Here is a 21,951-nt window from a genome sequence, read left to right on the forward strand (position 1 = left end):
TTTGAAAGGTTCTATATAAATAAAGCTTATTATTATGTTTAATATATTTATTATTATTATCATCATTGTTATATTTCCTTCAGCTGCAGTCTGACATTCCCCTTAGTGAAATCAAATCTTTGTTATCTGATGTTTTTCATGATTCTTCATTTTTATAATCAAGTCATAGTTGTGTTACTTTTATTTATACTCCTTGTTGTGTTCATTTGCTGATTGTGAATGTCTCCTGTTCTCATGTCTCTCGTGGAAAAAGATAGAACATCACAATGGGACAGCCTCATAAAGATAATGATTAAATAAATAAAATAAACAAATAGTCTTTACACATGTATGAACTATTTAGGTTTGATACCGAAACCGGATCTGTAAATACCGAGTGGAGATCTGTGCACGCGCAAATAGGTGTTGGTTACGTGCTGGCTCCCGACACCGAGCGCAGTGACGTGATCGGTCCGCCGCCTGTTGGTCTTTCACAGTTGGTGACGACTATTATGAAAATGGCCTCGACCCTGCCCGTGAGCTCGAACAACCGGGGAAGATGACGACGCTGGGCGGTTTAAGTGAGCGGAACAGCGGTGTGTCTTGTGAGAATACGGAGGTAACAGGGAAGTAAACCAACACAGGCAGACTGTCGGCGGAGAAACGTCCAAAAACACCGCTGCATTTTTTCCGCTGGGCTGGCTGGGGAGCCACCATGGAGGATATCAACTCGAATATCAACGCGGACCTGGAGGTGCGGAAGCTCCAGGACTTGGTGAAGAAGCTCGAACAGCAGAACGAGCAGCTCCGGAGCAGGTCCACCATGTTGTCCTCGTCCGGAGCGATGACACAGAACCACAGACCCCTCAGCGACGGCTACGACTCCTCGTCCCTGTCCGCGGGGATGGCAGCCGGTCTGGCCGGCTTCCCTGGGGTGGGGTTCGTCGGGACGGGAGGCTACGGTGGGCTGCTGGAGAACAACCGCTGCCTGAGCCCCAGGCTCTCTTACGACGGCATCAGTTTCAGGAGGGCATACGAATGTGAGGGGGCTTCGGCTGCCACCTCCGTGTCGAGCATAAACTCACTTTATTCAGACACCGCCGGGAGCTTCGCGGGTGAGATGGAAACATCGGTGCTGGATGAGGTGGAAATCTTAGACCTGGAGGACATGGATTGTCTAAACGAAGACGAGGACAGCTGGTGAGTGTGGGGAGGTGTCTCTGTCTTCAGTGCGGGTTGACAGCTTTAATTGCCCGGGTACAGCTCGGGTACAGCTGCTCCACACATCGATACCACCTCGATCGACTTGCATAAACCATATCCTCTATAGCTAGACGGAAATCTGAAGGGAGCCTCGTTGACTGTGTGAAAGAGGTTGTTTGGAAAGTCATGTGGGCGATGCCATTCCCATATATGACTGTATGACCATATTAGACATGCGTTGTCATACAGTCAGAGCATAATCTCTTTCCATTATCTCCTCCAACACATGCACAGTGTGTGTGTGTGTCTGAAAGTGATCAGCGGCCCGTGAGCCTCACACTCTCTGCTGTCTCATCTGTTGAACCTCTGTTGTTGTGATGTGGCAGATTTGGAGGAGATCAGTGTGCAAAGTGAAAGTTGTTTTCCTGCCAGCAGCAGCAGCCATGTGGGAGAGGTAGTCATGGATATATATTCGTCCTTTAGCACACCAGTTGTCACACGAGCTACACTGCTCTGTACAGCAGGAGAGGAGAACCAGGGCTGTCAGCTCATCGTGTTGGAATAAAAGCTACGTCAGTGTCATAAGGCTGAGCACCGCATTTGCAGGGATTACAAACAACAAGCTATTAATAAGATAAAATGGTCACGTGGAGTGTCTTGTGGACAAAGATGAGCATGTAGGCCTGCTTGTCATGAGAATTATCCTGACGGACCACATGTCCATTCATACTCCTCCACATTGTGCTCACTTTATGTCCTCCTGCGCTGAACATTTATGGTTTTAGAGTCAGGGTGGCTTTGCACAGATAGACTTAAGAAGGGATATCTTCAGAATAGGACTGGATTTGTCTTAATGTCTCCTTTCATCCAAACTTGAGGAAATCCCTTTTAAAAGCGGAGTCGCACACTCAGATGAGTCGTACAAAGCTGATGTCCGCATAAAGAGATGGGTTTACAGAAGGTCTGAAAGGATAGCAGCAGTTGTTATTAACTACAGTAGCTACTGACCATCTCGTGAATGTAATGACAGGCCTTCTTTGGGAGATGGTCCTTGTTATCTTGTCTTGTCAGGAAGAGTTTGTCTGATTGTCATCTTCTATAATGACACTGTAATGAGCAACATTAGGGCATAGCTCACCTAAATAACAGTATCTAAAGCCAGCAGACAGTGACATATGTCTGGCTGTCAATGGACAAATCCTCTGTCTACAAGATGTAAGTGTGCTGGTAAAGAATAACGAGTAAGTACACATAACCATGCAGACTATGACAAAGCAGAATGGTGGTTAAATACTGAAACTAGCCCACAGGAATATGACGTGTATGGAATAAAGAGATTCTGCCAATCAGTATTTATAAATCCGTTTTCATTAAGTTTTTATTATTTAATCCAGCCATTGTCTTTCTTCCATTGCCTGCAGCAGCTTGCCTCTGCCAGCCACTGAGCCTTCGACTTCTTTCAGGTATTGCTCACTCATGCCCAGCAGAGCCAGTCTCATTACACTGCAGCCATTTGTCTGCCCTCTGGATCAGATTGATATCTGGGATTACTTGGTAGTGCCCCACGCTCTCCAGCTCCTGTCACAGACTCCTGTAATCTCTGAATTAGCCTCAGGACGTTTTTTTGGAGACGCTGCCTGCCCCTGCAGCACTCGCCTTATCCATGTTTGTCCCCCTCCTCCTGCCGCATGTGGACTTGACACGCATCATTGTTTCAGAGCAGGTAGTTTATATACGTCGTCACGAGTGTCATGTCTGCAGGCCGGGAGATTTACTATGTGCTTCACTAAATCTGAATGAGTGTAAACAAGGAAAACGTGCCGCCCCAGATTTCAGACTTGTTTTCCTCTGCACTAGCCTGCCTCTACCCTAATTCATCATGAAAGGCTTTCTCTGTGGCTGCAACAGCGCTGACAGCTGCTGACTCAGATTCCTCTACAGAGTGGAAACTCTTCTCTTCTTGTTTTAACTGACAGAGTAATGGGCGATTCAGTTTCTTTATTTGATGTATTTTATACCTTGATGTATTTTCATCTTTGATTTCTATCAGTGCAGCTGACTAAGTGCTGAACCCAGTGCCCTTTTTTTAGACGCTTTGAGCCACTGACAGTTGTGCATTCTTCAAGTTTGCTGCAGTGGGAGCTCAAAGTTGCACTGTCCTCACATCCCAGAGACAGGGAACACTGGTTTCTGCAATATCAACACATGCAACATGTGAAGTATAAGATTGTATTGAGACGATTGAAAAATATATATCAAAGTCACAGTGTCTTTTAGCAGAAATAGATCACAGTAATTTAAATTAAGCAAGCATAGCTGCCTAAATGCTTTTCTGCTGCAGTGTCATCTCTACTGCAGCATTCTGTGACAAATCATTTGTTTTCCCGTCAATCTCATGTCCTCTCTGAGCGATCAGGTCTCATTACATATGAAGTGATAGGTGACAGCTGTCGTGCTGGGCCATTATTAGAGGAGGAAGTTGCCAGTTCATGTTTGTGTCATGTTCGCTGGTGTTGCTTTTATGTCCTGACAATATACTGTGACAATGTTGTCTGCTCTTCTTGCCTTTTTCCAGGCTATATGAGACGAAGCTGAACAGTCCCCTGCAAAAAGCCTTGAGTCCCATCGTGTGGTGTCGCCAAGCACTGGACCACCCCAGTCCTGAGATGGAGTCAGCCAAGCGCTCCCTCATCCACAGACTGGACGTCACCATGTCAGGTAAACAGCACTGGTGATCACATTGTGCAGTCTCAACTTAGAACTCAGCAGCAGTAGTACTACTGTAAACTGTAACAACAACAGTAATACACTAATCCGTCTCAGGAGGGATTCATTGCTAGCGACGCTTAACCAAGCTTAACTTGTTAAATCTTTTCTGAGTCATTGTTTTGTGTGAAGTCTACCTGCATCTGTCTTTCTGCTATTAACTTGCATATGGATTTTCTAATTGGCTAAGTTTTGTGTGTTGTAAGTAACTCTGGAAAATGTCCAGAAATTGGGTCAGGACATCTTCAAGTGTTTGCCTTTCTCAGATGAGGAATTCAGCAGGAGATTGTTCAGGTCAGACACGTTCACAACAACAGGAACATTAACAGAACATTGAGGCGAGGGATGCTGCCTAAGTAGAACATTAAAGAGGCAGGACATGATGTATAAATTCTGCTGCAAAAATCACAAAAGCTCTTGAATCTCTTTTTGTCCTTTACGTGTATGCTTTCCCTTTTTCCATCTTGACACATTTCTATTCTTGCAGGTTCAAGTACGTTGCATGTTAAAAACGTTATAAACACGACCACTCCCTTGCTGTGAATTCTCTGGAAATGTTCCTCTCACATGGGTTCACTGAGATACTGACTCGGACATTTGCCTTCTCACATACTGTCCCTCTGGAAAATTTCAGGAAAACATACAGATTTTTCTGAAAGCAGCTTTACAGTAAATGTCATGGCACAAACAATATAATGAAACAGCAGTGATTTTCCAAAGCTGTGTTGTATCAGAATTTTTACTCTGATGTTTTGGATTATTTGAAGGATCAATTGTAAATCATTGTTGTATATGAGGCCAATGTAGAATTATTGATCCAGTAAAGTAGAGCTTGTTCATATAACTTTTATAGCTCCTCTCGCTGGATAGATAAGAGCAGGATCAGAAATGTAGTGATGATTGTTCTTGTCACTGAGAGCTTTAATTTACGGGATTGAGCCTCTGTAATAATCTTACTATTTCTTTTTATTGATCCTTGATGTATGAGAATACATGCACAGCTTCCCTTAGCTGGACTGCCCACATGTACCTGTATGGTGAGTCACTGCATGGCTGAGGCTGCACCTTTATGAGCAGGAGGCAGACTCAGACCAGGTTATGTCACCTGAGAAACTAATCAATGACTTGAGCCTGGTGAAAGCACCAGGGTTTGTTTGAATCTGTGTGTACTTAAGGGCTCCTTCTTGTGATATGGGATTGATAGTGCTGCGAAACCCTAAAGCTACTTTTCCACTGGTCAAAAAACCTAATATCTGGCTTTTGTCTGCAATGGGAATGGATAAATGCTCTGATTGGCAGAGATAGAAACGTGATACCTGGGTGAACACGCTAATTTGGCAAGACAGCGAGGTAAAAGAGCTTCTCAGTTGTCTGTGCATTCATGATGTCAAACATAAATCACTGGGGGGGGGGGGGGACAGAAAGGCAAACTCCTCTACTGGCAATGGGAGAGGAGTAAATCACCTTTTTTAGCAGGTTTATCTGCGTTTGAAATACCCGTACATCTGCTACTTTTAGTGTTAAAGAGGTAACCCTAACAGACATGCAAAGCTATAAGTGTAGCTAGTATAAAATGAATCATGCTACCCCTTTGTTACTCCTTTGCAGCAAAGTGTGTGAAGAGTAATGTGTAATTCATAATTTCACCAAGGGGAATGCAAAATATTTATGGTTTTGTGCCAAATGATTGCACCTAAGTGCTGAGGGCAGGTTCAGTATTATTTATTATTTATTATTATATTATTATTTATATTGACTTTCTGATGCACCACATTATTCTTAGAAATTCAAAACATATGGTCCTAACTAGAACTTGAACTAAGATGGATGATAAACTCCCCAGTGGAAGAGATGTCTCAGAATAGTTTGAAACTGTATCCACCACATAGCATACATAATTAAAACATTACTACTCAGATCTACCAATATATTTAGTTGTTCTTACTTGATGTCTGTTTTATGAGCTTTTGACTCCCACTAACTATAGGTGCTTGCTCAGTGAAGAGGATACGGCTCAAATCCTTGCAGCTAAACTGAGAGAGGTCACTTCCATTTTGACAGTGGTATGTCCATGTGACAGTCAGATCATGTTGAGCAATAGGCTGCAGGAGGTTGTTCACCAGAGGAGATGTGAGCTTCTCTGTTGTGCAAGAATCTGGACTGCACCTGGACACACAGACACTGAATTATAGTAATTATAGTTTGTTTATAGTGGCGGTTAAAATAATACGACTGTGGTCCCTTTATGGATCCAAGTATCGCTGCCTTTTTCATCCCTCATGTTTCACAGATCAACTTAAAAAATATGAAAATACTTGAATGGCACTGAGTAGAGTGAATACTTCTACAGTCCTCTTATGAAAGCACATTTAAATTCACTAGAGCATCCTTATTTGGATTTGCACCAAATTGCACCCACTCATAAATATCCGCCCCCAACCTGCCTGCTTTATTTCATCTGAAGATCCATAAATTATTTTCTGAGAAATAAATGAAAATGTTGAAAGAGGTCCTATCTTGCAACGTTAAAGAAATTGGAAAAATGTCAGAACTGCCCCCTGATCTAGATGCGTACCAAATTTGAATGGGTTCTTTCATGACCTTTACAGACTCCTTCCACCAAGTTTCGTGGAAATCCATTTAGTAGTTTTTATATTATCCTGCTTACTGACAGACAAACAAGCAAACGCAGATAAAAACATATAACCTCCTTGGCAAAGGTAACAAAATGGAAAAAAGCACATGAAGCTTTAAATTGTGCTAGACTTTTTTTTCACAACCGCTGAACAAAACATGTAGCCTTTGCAAACTACACACCCTGTTTGTCTTTTGGCTGACCAATACAACAAATAACCAGCCACTCGGGTGAGGTTTAATGAATCATGCTCATAAATGGTGACCTCATCAGTGAAGGTGTGGAGCGAGGATAACGTCATCCTCCATACGGCCTGGATATACTGTATCTCCCTTGTCACTGATACCACCCGCCCCACTCCCTCCACTTCTCTCCTCACTTGGCTTCGATGTTGTCATCACTTCCACAGATGCTTGCAAAAAACTAGAGTGGCACTCAGCCGAGCGCATACCTCCGCCAAGGCCCAACAGTCCCTTCAAATTTAATCAAGCTGCGCCAAATTTCACACACTCAAAAATCAATGTGTCTGATTTTTTTTTCCCATCAAGATCCATGAATTATTCTCTAGGAAATTGATCTTTGGAAATCTCACATTGTTAAAGAAAGTGAAGAAACATTCCTGGATCTGTCCCCTGATCAGGATCCACAAAATGTAATGGGTTCTTCCTTGAAGCAAGTTTTGTGGAAAAACAAACAAACAGACACCAACGAACAAAGATATGGACAGGGTTGAAAACATAACCTACGGGTAACAACTGTATTTGTGTGATTCACTGACCATGTGGTTTAAACTTAAATTCAATGAATGAAGTGTGAAAATCAAGGTGTTGGAGAGGATTTTTGTGACAACTTGACATCCTTTTCAGCACACAAACACTTTGGCAAACCCTAAGCTCCACATTCTGAGAGCGTTAGTGACTCAGTGACTGGGAGACTCACCACAGACACGCCCTCACGGCTCCTCAGCCTCTCCTTCGCACCAGCTCTCTCCAGGACCATGGAAACCCTGTTGCCATGGTGTTAGTTGAGTCTGTGTTTAAGGAATTGCAGAGAGAGAAAACAATCGTAACTTTAGTTGTGGAAACCAAAGTGAAGAAGTCTTCACTGTGAGACGGGACATTTATGAAGTTGTCTGTCTAAACATCGCAGGTGCACACTCCTACAGGCGCGTACGTATATTTTAAACATGATTTCAAGTGTTTGTGTCAGTAGCGACTGAGCCTTTTGTCTTTGCACACCCTGGTAAACTCATATCCCCAGATGACGTGCCTCGGTTATATAACTCACACTGGGGAGGAGACTGCTGTGAGATAGTTGACTGTACTAGTCAGACTGCACTGCTTTTTTCATTTCAGACAATCCTCAGTCACAATTTGCTGCCAGGCCGAAACAATCAAGCAGTTTTTTAAATAGTGCCTCACTGTTGAGCTGACCTGCCCCATTTCTGCTCAAAAATGCTTTGACATCTCCTTCACCTCATTTCTACAGTTAGTTCACCTCTTCCTTGCAGCTTAATTCCTCATTATTCATCTCTTTCATTCATAAAAGCTTCACTGTTTGCTCTTCTCCTGTGATATGCTTGAAGCTCTCTGCAGCTGTTTTTAATCCATCTTTTATTTTGTTTTTCATATCGAGGAAACCTCTATGCCAAGCGCTGTCTTCAGTTTTCTCTTCAACATTTCAGCCCTGCAGGCTTGTATTTTCTACCAGGAAGTTATGTACTGGCTCATTTAACTGCCTTAAAGTTTCCACAGGCTAAAAAAACCAAGACGGAAAAAAAGCTCTCTTAAACAGAGTCATATCAGAGACAATAGAAATTACATCATCATGGTGGGTAGGGACAGCAGTTCTTTTCTCTTCTTCTAACCTCTCTTTTTGTCTCAGGACATGAGGATTTGAGGACACTCTATTTTGGTTGGTCCCTGGGCTGCAGTCAGATCCCTTCAGATTGACTGTGTCTCTCTAGTGACAGTAGGATTACTGAGATAGGACACACTGTCTTCTAAACATCTCCAAACTGTTCAACACTGACTCGTAGCTGGGTTCATGCAGCCACACTCATTGGTGGGACCCAACAGCCAGTACAGACTGTGTATAGAGGAAGATTTTCCTAACACACACGGAGAGATAATTCATGTTTGTAAAGCACTCACAGAAATATGTAATTATGTTTGTCAGTGGTATAAATGCATAATAGCTATTCTTAATCCACAAGAACACACAGGGGCAATCAATCAACAAATATAGCCAATATTCTACTCTGTCTTGCTTAAAACCTTTGGCGGCATGCATAATAGATATAAGCCCACAGTACTAAAACTACAAACAAGACCAATGTGGAACTGACAATTATTAATTGTTAAGTAATTTCATTCATATATGCTTAAAAGCCAAAGCACAAATGTAGTGCCTCCACTTTTGTTCTCCTGTTAGTATGCGTTCTGTAGGTCTGAACCTGAATGTACCTGCTCAACCCGCAGTGACAGCAGGTCTACAAGCACCTTGGTCTGAGTTCATCTCAGTGCACTCTGCTTGGCTGTGGGAAAGAATATGAATACCTTCTGTCTCTGCCTGTAGTTTGAGAGAGAAGGTGCTAAATCCAGGGTTATTTTAGATTAAGGTTACTTTACCTCATCTTCAATTAAGTGAAAGTAATCCTGACACTGATATTCCTTCATATCTTCAGGTCTTAAATTTGATTAATTATGCTCTTAAAAAGGCTTACATGCACCTTGTTGAAACCTGCAGTAACCTTGGAGATATGTTTCTGAATACGTTTTTTTTAAATGAATATTGAGTTTGATAATTATAGTTAATTTCAGCAGGTGAACTGTTTCAATCTGTTGTCATGAAATGGAAAACAAAGTGTAACTCTGCCACGTGTTGAAGCGTTCTTAATACTCCTCAGCAGCTGATGTGTGCAGAGTGGACATGATGTTATTTCCTAAATAATGCAGGAAGACTGAGTGCAGAGCACCAGGAGGAGGAGACAGTGTAGGGAGACGCGTGGAAAGAAGAGGTAGCTGATCTTAAAAGACACTTTCCAGTCACCACTCGGCTATAACCACATTCAGTCAGAGAGAAGAGCGAAAACAGAGGGATGGGAAGACGAGTGCACAGGGACACAGCAAACTATCCCAGTAACCAGCAGCTTGTCTGTGCAGGGTCTGATCTCATGATCGAGACCAAGGACTATAGACTGGAGCCTTTGACTGCTGCTGCACTGGATCTCACAGAGAATAGCATTGTGCGCTGGTTTACTGTGTGTATAGAATGAATGGAGTGTATTGTTAAGTGTTTTTCCCAGCTAATGTTGTAGGAACTCTCTGTTAGTCCCACAGTCAGTGTATGGTCTAAGAAACTCAAGCAGACCGGCAGCACAGTGTAGAGCTTTCATTAAGGTTCTGCTATCTGCAGACACTGCTGCTGTTGTAGTAAACTGTTGAAGTATGTTAGCATACTGTAGCTATTCACTTTGTCTGGGTCTTTAATGAGCTGCAGTGAATGGATGCAGCATAGATAATGTATGTTAACATATTACTGCACAAGAAGTTCCTCCTCACAAACGCAGCTTCCCGACTTCCTCACTTCACCTCTCTTCTTCTGCTGACATCTTGTAGGCTGCATATTTTGAATTGATTATTACACTAATCAATTACTAACACAATTGTTCTTGTTTGAGTAAGACATTTTAAGATAATTAGTTGGGTTTTTTCATCGTATTCCATTGTTTTTTTACATGGTGGACTGTTGGTTATTAGTTCTTATGAATAATAACATTATTTGTATAGCACTTATCTAAACGAGGTTACAAAGTGCTTCACACAAAAGTCCATGGCAAAAATGAAGATTGTAATAAAAGATATTCTGTTCAGTCTAATTTAAGGTAGAGACCTTAAGTTTGTAGAGAAAACCCAACAGTTCCCACTGAAGGGAAGATTATCCTAAGATCTATTCAGGAAAGATGCGACAGATTTTTCAATAACTAATCCCTTAGTCATAGATTCCAATTGTGGCAGCGTGTCACTTGAAAACGTCTCCTGAGGAAAGTTTTCTTCTTCTTTACTCCTTATCAGAACAATATTACGCTGATCTGTTACAGAGGTAAAGCAGCTTGACTAAAGAAATAGTTCATGACTTAATACACCCACCATAATTATTCGTCCTGCTGTCATAGAATGAATAACCATTATAAAAGTTAATATAAAGCAGAATTTAATGTTGACATTACGTTCACTTTTTCTTCTTCACTCGTAACATAAGATTTAAAATATAGAGCCTGACTGATATGGATTTTTGGGGGCTGATGCCAACACCACATTTTTTTCTGTTCTTATATATTTGGGGTTTATTCAGTAAATTAAAACTTTTCGCATTGGCAACTATCATTAAAGACATAAACACTGATACCAATGTCTGTGAAAGGCTCATGTCAGCCTTTATTATCATGTATCGGTCAGGCTCTAGTAAAATTAGCTGGTTATAAACATTTTTAAAGTACAAAAACGACTCCCAGCTTCTAACTCTTTGCACACAGGTATGGTTGGGGCTCCTCAGACTAAACAATGTTCTTTTGTCTTCACTGGAGTATTTTTGAAGAGGGATTAAGTGATTGCAGGTTCCAAAAGTGGCTGATAACATGTGGACAGGGACTTTTTACTTCTCTCGAATGCATTGTTCTTGTTCTCTCCTGATCTTCTCATGTAGTGTGGACTCATGTTTAAGTTCTGTTTGTGACTCTACAGCCAACAAGCGCAGAAGCCTGTATGGAAGCCCCTACAACCAGCAGAGCTATGGAAGCCCGTATAGCACAAACGCAGCCAACAGCCCTTACAGCAGTGGCTTCAACTCCCCCTCCTCAACTCCCAGCAGAGTGCCCATAGTCAGACAGCAACTCATACCTGGGAACGCAGGTATGAGGCTCTCAATAGTTCAGTAACTACTACAGAAGATCTCAAGTCTAGTGTAATTGAATAAATGTCACTAAATTGATTATTTCCTCACCAGCCCACCAGAGAAACGCAGCGGCCGAGAGGAATCCTCCGGCAATTAGTCCACAGTCGTCTGTGGACAGTGAGCTGAGCACTTCAGAAATGGACGAGGACTCCGTGGGCTCCTCAACTACTTACAAACTCAACGACGTCACTGATGTGCAGATACTGGCTCGCATGCAGGAGGAGAGTATGTAACTGTAGCACTTACAGGAGTTTTGTCTAGTTTTCTGTGTTCAGACCACATTTTTACAATACAAATGTCTGTCGTCAGGTTTGAGACAGGACTATGCCGCAACAGCATCCAGACGAAGCTCGGGTTCTTCCTGCCACTCGCTACGGCGCAGCACCTTCAGTGACCAGGAGTTAGATACACACAGTCTGGAGGACGACGAGGAGGAGGCGATGCACCCGGCCTTCCACCTGCCCTCCAACCGCTTCAGCCCCTCCCCCCGACACTCTCCACACGCCTCTCCCAGGAATTCGCCTCGCTCACGCTCCCCTGCTCGTTCTATTGAGTACAGCCACAGCCGCGGCTCGCCTCAGCCCAGCATCAGCCGCCTGCAGCAGCCTCGCCACTCGCTGCAGGGTCACGACCTGCAGACCAGCGTGGTGAAGAATGAAGGTAAACAGAGCCAGCAGAGATGGACTAAGTGCGGGACATCAGTGGTTCACTGTAAGATTCTGGGCACTATGAGCTAATTCTCTTCTGTGCTGCTGTTGCAGAAAAGCTGCGTCGCAGTCTCCCCAACCTCACGCGCTCCTCAGCAGCGACCCAGCCCCCGGCCCAAGAGCCTGTCAAGAACAGCCGCAGCTGCGAGTCCAACCTGCAAGTGCCAAATGGAGGCTCTCCTCGACACCAGAACCAGTCTGCTAGTGAGTATTGTGACACACACACACACAACATGCCTTATATTATGATTTAGCTGCAAAACCCCAAACCTTCTAAAGTTATGAACACATCTGTTGCTACAGTAATCACAACCTCAGATGATCAGATTAATTATTGATATGACTGTGTCATAATAATGACCTGATATTTGTTTTGCTCTCACAGTAAACTGATCACTCAGCAACATAACAGGCTGTGTAATCCCTTGTTAGTCATTGTTAGTGTGAATTATCTTCCTCTCTCTGGCTCCTCCTACAGCATCAGGCCTGTGTTGCTTTGTTGTGTTATGGCTTTGGTGTTTGGGAAACCTCTTTGTCTCTTATCATTTTCAGCTCTAATATCTTTTTATTGACACACATTTTTCCTCTTATTCTCCCAGCCCAAACTCTCACTTCAAACAATCACCCTCCTCCTACAGAACTAGTGCATGGCGTCAGTAGCACTGAGAATCCCGAAGCAACTCCTGGTATCAGTAACACTAATGTTCTTTTACATTTTGTCCATAAGGGTTTTACATCTTTTATAGAGCTTAGCATCCCACCTCTGTGAGTTAAGACTATCTGTCTGATTTAATCCTGTAATGGTAGATAAAGGAAATGGATTTTTCCTTAATCCAGAAATGCTAATCTCTCTGTGACTATAGGCAGAGAGGGATGGGGTCAAAGGGCATAAATCAGCTGGTCAAACATGTAGTGACTGCATTAATGCTGTCTCAACCAGACTTCTCAGTGACACCGGGTGGCCTGTCTTTATTTGTTCATTGAAGTTTAAAAAGGTGTAACAGCTGTGAGGTTTCCCCTCAGGATAGTTGTGTTGATTCTATCTGACCTCTGGCTGCACTGGGCATGTGAGACACATACATTCCTGCCTCTCTCCCTGACTTCTCTCTGAGTACGTTTACATGGACAGCTGTATTCCGACTATTGACATTATTTTGATTATGTTTACATAATTTGCTAATAGATAGAATATTTTATTCATATTCCTGTTTACATGTTACAGATCGTAGTCCGATTATGACATGTCAACAATATGTCCTACTTGTTAACATTCAAACACAAGACATGCGTTATCAAGAGGTTGGTAACTGCTGGATGTAGATGTTGTAAAATGCAGTGAAAACGCCAATTGGGCGTTATAATGTAATGAATGCATTGACATCAGAACACTCCACATGTCTTATTTTGATTATTGTTTATTCAGAGTATGACCTTATTCAGGTTAAGGTAATAAGTAAATACTGTTTACATTACTCAGACTATTGTCAAAATAGGGTTATTATCAGAATATTGTTGTCCATGTAAACGTGTCTACTATAAAGCATGTGTAACACACACCAGCCTCTGTTTCTCTGTCACTGGTGGATTGTCTGTCAAAGCTGACAGTGGCCCTGGTGATCCTCCACCTTGAATGAAGCTGCTTATTAATGTTTGGCTGTGGAGCCCTCTAGTGGCCTCAGACTGGCTTGTTTGCCTTTCAGAGCCCCTCTTCCTCTCTTGTCATGCTGTGAATCTCCAGCAGAATCAAGTCTGACTCCCGTACTGAAATGTCCCTGTTTTCCAGCAGCAGCTCAACTCCCGAGATACTCAACCCCCTCTCGCTCCTCCCCGAAACCCAAACAGCACCTCCAAAGCCCAACGGCCCTGCGAGGTAACGGCTCCTAAACCAGCTGGAGGCTGTGAGATCACTCACGTGCAGACACATGCCCCATTTATGATGAGTAATATACAGTCAGCTACCTGCGTACTGCAAGTATGGACAACTGATGCACATGAATTGTAAACCAGGAAAGAGCTGAAGTGGATTTGAGGAAGGTGCACTAGTTGCCAGATTGTCATTTCAGACTCTTGAGACTGAGGAAACTCTAAGAGCAGAGTCAACTGCAAGAAACCAGCAGAGAGGGAGATGGAGCAGGGTGGTTGTTGACAGAGATGTTTGAGTTTATAACTAAATCCCACAGGTAGTCCTCCATACAGAAATACAGAGAGCTGATTCACTTGAGGACTGTGTGAAGATGTTTCTGTAAACAATCATACAGGCTGAGTTAAGTCAGAACACTGCTGTTGGTCCAGGTTAAGAATAATGTGTCATTCATGACTTCATGTCAGTCATCTGTCTTTCTTTATATTCACCTTATCTTTCTCAATATTACATATATATTATAAAGACTTTAGGCATTTCTGTTTTACTTGAATCATTAGAATATATAATACGTGATGTTGTGTTTTAAGATTACTTTGTTCATTTACCAATTAAACAGCCGCTTTAGATTTTTCATCATGTTTTCAGAAAAGCATTCAGTTGACATTTTCAGCAGCATAAACTGCAGTGTCTTTCTTACTCTATTGTTCAGTCATATGATGCGATTATTTACATGACTGAGAAACTAGTTGGTGGCGTTCATCAATAACATTTTCTCCTAAACAATTCAGATTTCTAGATGAATTAATTTGCTAAGTATTAAGTTAGCATTGTCCCTAAGAGACGAGAGAGAAGTCTACAGGTCTTTGACAAAGGCTACGTTAGCATTTCAGCAGCAGAATGTGCTTTACATGCTAATGTCTCCCTCACTGTCTCATCACTATCTAAAGCCACACTCACTGGGCTGTACACATTACCTCCAGTGAGGTAGATGATGAAATGTTCATGCCACATGGAAAACTAGCATCTGAGGTCCTATTGATCAAGACTCATGTGGCATCACAGTTTGTTAAGATAACAAACGGTCAGGATCAGATCCCGTACTGGGCCCCTTCCTCCCAGCTCTGAATAAACAGCCTGTCTCTGTTGTCTTCATCTTTGTCTAGTCCCACTCTCGTGTTGCTTTGGAGAAGAAGGTGATTTCAGTGAGTATTCACTGAGGATTTCCACCTTTTTTAAATATTGTGATTGTTGTTCCGCGCCGTGGTTGTATTGATGTTGTGCTATGGTATGTGCTGCTGGTTTGCACTAGTATATGCTGTGTGCGTGTGTGCGCGTCACCTCATTTTGTGAAAACATTAAGAGTTTCTGTTCATGTTTTAAAATGTTCTCAACTTTCATGGTAACAGGTCTGACTTCATCTATAAATTTGTGATGGATGTGGTTAGTTTCGACATGTACATATTTATATGTAGGCATCATATTTACACTCGGTGTGCAGTTTATTAGGTAGACCTAGTAAAAGCTAATGATACAACAGTCTGTAGTAAATTCTCCTTCATGAAGGTTTCAGTGTTTTTCAGTTGATTTCACTTTATAATCATGTTGGAGGTTGCAGGCTGTGATGCGGTTGATATCTTCTGCATTATAAAGATGATTCTATTATTTAGCATAAATGTACAGATCAAATAATTGAAACAACCGTCCTTATAACACAATACAATTCAACAAACTGTACCCTCCAAAACAACATGTTGCTAAAACTGGTCATTACAACCATCATGAAGGAGGATTTACTGCTGGACTGTTCTATTAGCCTGTTTTAGTTTTATCTAGATGTACCAATATTGTGCCACCTGAGTGTATGTCTACCTCACACCATTGTGCTCTGGATCATAACTTCATTGTTCAACTACTGATAAGACTGAAATCTCTGAAAGTGCATTAGGATCAACAAAAGCCAGTGATACCTGACTGTGTTCCTGCTCTGCTTGTCTTCAGTCCCCTCTCCCAGTAAGCTGCGAACTCCCGCCACCCCGTCCCCTCTGGCCTTGAGGCAGCCCGTAAAGGCCACACCCAACCCTGGTTCTGCCACCTCCACCCCCACCCGCTCCCTGGCTCCTCCACGCAGTGGCCTACCCCGTCCGAATGCTTCTGCGGGAGGGGGCATCCCTCTGCCTCGCAGCAAACTGGCTCAGCCTGTGCGCAGGTATTTACACCATAGACACGAGTCACATCTTGTACTTCTGTAATGAGAATTAAATATACTTACTTACATTTAAATGTGTTTTTTTAAACTGAAAACTTAATTATATGACTATTATTATTATTAGTTAATTGATAAAATACAATAATGTCAGTTTTAATGTCACATTTAATACCAAATATGTAAAACATTTTATCGTCTTATAACGCCACCTAGTGTTTCAAACCGTATTAGACCTTGCAGGATTAATGTTTTCATAGAATTAACTGTTAGGGATGTGTCAACGTCATAACACTAATTAAAGGATCAAATGCGGGTGGCCCCCCCCGCCACCAGCAACCGCTTGTGAATGGGAATCTGTAAAGCTGTACTCATTTTCAGATCTATGCTGAAAACTCAACCCCTAATCCATCACATCACCCAACACCACCCACCATCCTCTCATCCTCACATACCCCTCAGCTGACTCACACTCACACACTTACACACCGTTTGAACTGCTGCCTGAGCCGGTTGAACTTGTACTTGAACTGTTAAACTTGTACTAGTACTTGTAGCCTGTGAAACATAGAAAATGCATCATTTGTATATAACTCAATTTCCAACCAGGTAACTCTGAAGGCGAGAAGCCTCTACTTCATACGACATTTCACTGTGTGTGCTGCTACTGGAGTCCTTAACAACCTAGATAACAACTTTAGCAAGCTAATTGGTATGTCGAGTGTGTGTGTGTGTGTGTGTGTGTGTCTCTCTCTGTGTGTGTGTGTGTGTGTGTGTGTGTGTGTGTCTGTGTGTGTCTGTGTGTGTGGTTGGGGTGGGGTAGCACTGTTTTCTAAAGGCATTTTTTGAATTTTCAGGTAGAGGGACTTCAGCCAAAACTAAGGGTTGAAGTTACACTTTGATTGAACGCTTTGGTTTTAAAAGGTATGATTAGTTATTAATTTAATCAGCATTAAACCTTCTGTCTCCTCCTCATCAGATCTCTTCCTGCTCCTCGGAACTACGGCGGTATGGGTGACAACTGGAGAGAAGGTTGTTACTGAGGCAGGCCAGCAGGGGGCTCTCCAGTCAAACTATCAACACAAGGAGGCAGACATTACAACATGGCACTTTATCTACCTAGATAACTTCTACAGTGGAGAAAGAAAATGAGAGACAATGTCCCACAAATATAAATAATTAAGAATTTAAAAAAGGGGAAGACTGTGTCAAACACACACGGTGTCAAAGAGGACGTCCCGGCGTGTTTCTGTGTGGGGACTGGCACTGGAGGAGTCAGGCATGTCACGCAAACAGCCCATTAAATGCCAAAGAAACCAGGCCGACTCCAGCTCCGCCAGCAGAGGCCACATCACCTGCCTTGGTTTGACTGCATTCATATGCCTGAGTGTCATATCAGCCCATGGCCCAGCTCTCCTCCCACTCCTCTGCTCTGTTCTTTCATCTCCCTCAGGTTGAAATGTTTCCGCACATTTCTCTCTTTATGCTCTGTGTTCAACACGTGTTGCACAGCAATCGATCTCTATGACGACGCTGTGCAGCTGAACTGTCCCGTGATGTTAGAGATTCGGTGGTGTCTTGCAACAGTGAAAGCACCTGTGTGGGTATGACTCTGAAAAGAATCTTTACTCTTGTAAAATCAGCCAGAATGTATGCACAAGTTTGTTTTGGAAAATTATTTATTCAAATTATTTAAGAAGTGTATGTCCAAACATCCATATCAGTATTTTGTTTGAAGATTTCAGCTGTTTGAAATGTACATTTTGAACCTCAGTTGCAAGCTAAATCTCCAAAGCCTTTATTATGTTTTCAGAGCGTCCAATCAGGATTCGTGATGAAGCCGGGTGACTAATGACCACTCGGAAAAAGCATCAGTTCTGACTTGTACCACACTTTGCCAAGTTATATTTTCCCCCTTAAGTGCTCCGATTGGTCAGTTTCAGTTCAGGCATGACTTATCTGATGTCTCAAATATATATATTCGTCAAGTATTCAGCCGATTAAACCAAGAAAATCTTTTATGTTCTTGAAATTCCCACAACAGATTTGTCAGTGTATATCAAATCATGTACTGATGAAAATATCACAAATATCTTGAGTAAGATGAGATGACGAGTTGAATACATTTCGGCTGGCTCTGACCTCTTGTGCTACGAATCAAAAGGTGTGCCGGTGTGAGTGGAGGTGTTCCAGTAAGTGGTGTGGTGGCTGTTCTTCAACTAGTGCCTATAATTTAATGTTTCACTTGAGTTTGAACATCATGTTTTCTATGTTTTATAGGTTTGTGCTAACTTTCTTGCTTTGCCAATATTATTTGCGATTTTGCATCGCTGCTTGACTGATTGATTTGATTGCCTGTTGGATTTTTTGTAATCGATACATTTATAATTGCTTTAAAAAAAAAGGTTTATTATGCGCCTTCATATTTATAACTAATTACGCATTCTGTAAATGAAACTATTTATTAAAGAGAGAGGTGCCTCTGTCAAAGCTCAGATTCGGGAAGTCAGAACGAATGTTGCAAAAAGACAAACCACACCTTTTGTGTGAAAAGTTTTTGTTATTGAACTTTTTTTTATATCCACAAACATGACATTCTGTTTCCCTGTGTAAAGCCACATTTCAAATAAAAGCTGAAAAAAGTTGTTATTGGTCTCCTGATTTTTTTTGACTTTGTGCTCATATTGTACTTAACATCATGAACAGACTTCTATATGAACCAGGCTCATTGTAATTAGAAAAGTAAAAGAAAATATATTCTAGGTCTGTGTCAGTGTCATATCCAGCCACTAACAGGCAAGTGACACATTGTGTATTCTGTGCACGGGCAGTTGCTGCATCACGTACCTGGAGTCACCCATTGGTTAATGGGGGACACAGTGTGTCTCCGGGAAGGGGAGGAGACCGACGACAGCCTGAGTCACTGACTCAGGCAAACTGTCCCATCCCATTCCAGCCTCGGTGCCCTGAAGACCTGTGACGTCAGTGCTTTTATTTTCTCTGGGCGCTCAGCTTCCTCTGTGTGAGGCACCAAGGAGTTTCTCTCTGAGGGTCTCAGTCTGTGGGCTGCACACACACATAGGAGTCGAGGAGGGTGAGTCAAATCCAAAAGAGCAAGGTTAATGAACACAGGCAAGACGATGCTGCGCTGAAAACGATGAATTACTTTGAGGAGTCAACTGTCAAAGCAGCAGAAAATAATATTTCACAAACACTGTGCGAGCTGTTTGACCTACACCAGAGAAAAAGAGACAATATTAATAAAAACCAGGACAATGTTTTAACAAGTTGTCGGACTGGTTCAGCAAATTGAAATTAGAAAAAAGAATGAAAAAGAGGTTAGGGAGTCTGTTAGACAACAGGATCAGTTCTACTAGGAGTTAACTATGGTTAATTAATGAAACATTCCTCCTGTACCTCTCTGAATGAAGTGTTGTACTTTGTCATCATGTCAGGTGTAGTCACTTTGCACATGTTTAATACAGCCCCTATAAGTCTTCTTTGATCCTCAAACTTACACATTCAAAAGGATCGTCATGAACAAATTCCACTCATGGGCTTTAAATGGCTTAGATATAGCTCCACACCTTCATTTCAGTAATGGGATTTATGAATATGCTAATGTACCTCCACCACTGCCCCACGTCTCTCCACCCTCACATCTCACCTGCAGTTCAGGAGCTTTTTCCAGCCACTGAGCCCCTCACACACAATGAATTGGATTGGTTTCTTAGGTTTGTGACATCACAAACCCTGGCTGTTCGAGGGCCCAGGCCCACACGCCAATGTTTCTGTGGTGAACCTTCACCTCCCGTTAACTTCCAATCTATGAAACAAAGGGGCAGATAAAAGATTCACTTCCTGTGGCAAATCAATTCACGTGGAATTCAACTTTGGTGAACTGTGACACACCATATTCGCTCCACACAAATCCACATATAAAAGGCACAATTGGAACATTTTAAAACTCTTTTTTCACCAGAAACATTATTTTATTCTAACATTATTACTTTTTCTAATGAACTCAAGTTAACACATAGCACATGGCCCACAAAGACGGCCTCCCTCATGGGCAACGTAGACCGGGAAGGCCGAACTGAAATGAGACGGTCTGGTCCTCAGAGGATTTCTCTGATCGACGTCACCAGCTCGTAACGCAGCTGACATTGGACTCCATGAGAAACGTTGTAATGCCCTTTGGTTGTGTTAACATGTTTATTGTTAGCTGTTCAGTTGAGCTGAAGCAGGATACTTAGGCATTGGATGTCTCATCGCTTCCCATGGCCATTAACTCTTTGTAAAACAGAACATGCAACCTCTCAGCATCTCCATCAATGTGTTTTTTTTACTTGCCACTTCAGCAACGTGAGCGTTTCCAATCTCACAGCATTTCTTCTAATTCCAGAAGTCATGACAACCCTCTCAGGTTGACACACAAGCAGATCATTTATGAATTCTACGTGCACCGTACAGTTGTAGATGTTTTAGAGGACGACTCGTGCATCATGCGCACACTTCATGGTGCAGCCAACAAAAGAGGAAGGAGGCAGAATTTCATAGTTTGCTGCACAAGTATAAAGGTCAGCACAGTTTTCACTCATGCAGGCTGTGCTTACTCAAGCTCAACAAACAGCTGTCTTCACTACAGACTCATCTCCCAGGATTCACTTCTTCCAGCTCTTAAACCCCCCGGCTTAAAGGACAAATCCACCACATTGTTCCTGATCAAAAATCTGTCTTTTTTTTGACCACTGATATACTCTACTGACGTCTGTTAGGGGTTAGGTGTTACGGCTACAACACATCAGGAGGACGCCACGCCACTTACAGTTAAAGGGAAAATTGTTATATCAAATGTCCTTAAATGAAACTATGGGAGTGTGGAGGCCTGGCCAAAAACAACAAAACATTAGAAGATATGGACCAACAACGCAGTGGGCCGTAGGTCCCAGAAACGTCCCCATAACAAAAACCCAAAACAGGATGACCAGCCCCCCAACTCAAGGTCAACTTCAATAGAAACAATATAAACTGTGCCACGATGATGAAGATAGCTGCAGCTCAAATGGCAGAGAGAGACAAAGAGCTTCTACTCCAGCCTCCCTTAAAATCACCCTCCATGGAATCACTCGTCATGTACACCAGAGAGGGAGGAAAAGGAGGAGAAAAACACAAGGGGAAGCGCGTGACACGCCCACCCTAAATAAGTGATCCTCTCTTTTTGTAACCACCATACACACACAAAAATAGATGATGATACAAAATGTCGGGCAGAGACCTTGAAGCCTTGGATCAGCTGTTGATAGGTTGCGGTCAGTGTAGATGGTCACATTGTTTAACTTGCTGGAATCAGGAGTAAAGATTTATCGGGCTGGTCAACTAAGAGACAGGTGAAACTCCACAAGCTCACAGTGGGTTCAGCATTGTCCAATCACTGACAACCACTCATTGGTCAAGTGTCTATGGAACAAGAGCAGGTGACAGACAGTGTGACATCCAGCATGGCAGCTGTCGATTCAGTTTAGCTCTCTGTGGAGCTGTCCAGTGCTTAAACTGGACCTGTAGTTGTACCAGTAGCCTGTGAAACAGAGAAAATGCATTCATTTATATGTATAAAACTCAATCTTTGACAAAAGAG

The 21,951-nt window shown here is 42.5% G+C and overlaps 1 protein-coding gene and 1 long non-coding RNA gene across 7 annotated transcripts; one reads left to right on the forward strand and one right to left on the reverse strand.

Moving 5' to 3' along the window:
* Positions 1–428: 428 nt before the first annotated feature.
* On the forward strand, positions 429–18,948 carry slain2 (SLAIN motif family, member 2). Of its 6 annotated transcripts, none has more exons than XM_034583750.1 (10): positions 447–1,179; positions 3,758–3,900; positions 11,329–11,496; positions 11,591–11,764; positions 11,849–12,199; positions 12,301–12,450; positions 14,030–14,116; positions 15,274–15,312; positions 16,109–16,316; positions 17,293–18,948. In XM_034583750.1, the coding sequence occupies exons 1-10, from the start codon at positions 695–697 to the stop codon at positions 17,354–17,356; spliced, it is 1,869 nt and encodes a 622-aa protein (XP_034439641.1). In that variant the 5' UTR covers positions 447–694; the 3' UTR covers positions 17,357–18,948. The 6 variants fall into 6 exon arrangements, with proteins under 6 accessions (XP_034439647.1, XP_034439641.1, XP_034439643.1 ...); XM_034583752.1 differs by having other exon boundaries at positions 14,033–14,116; XM_034583753.1 differs by lacking the exon at positions 15,274–15,312.
* Positions 18,949–20,038: 1,090 nt separating this feature from the next.
* On the reverse strand, positions 20,039–21,883 carry LOC117760613. The gene is made up of 3 exons (XR_004613691.1): positions 21,800–21,883; positions 21,592–21,757; positions 20,039–20,139 (listed from the first exon to the last, which is right to left on the reverse strand). It is a non-coding gene; the product is annotated as an uncharacterized LOC117760613 (long non-coding RNA).
* Positions 21,884–21,951: the final 68 nt, after the last annotated feature.

Source organism: Hippoglossus hippoglossus, chromosome 4 (genome assembly GCF_009819705.1).
Source record: "Hippoglossus hippoglossus isolate fHipHip1 chromosome 4, fHipHip1.pri, whole genome shotgun sequence".
Taxonomy (NCBI): Eukaryota; Metazoa; Chordata; class Actinopteri; order Pleuronectiformes; family Pleuronectidae; genus Hippoglossus; species Hippoglossus hippoglossus.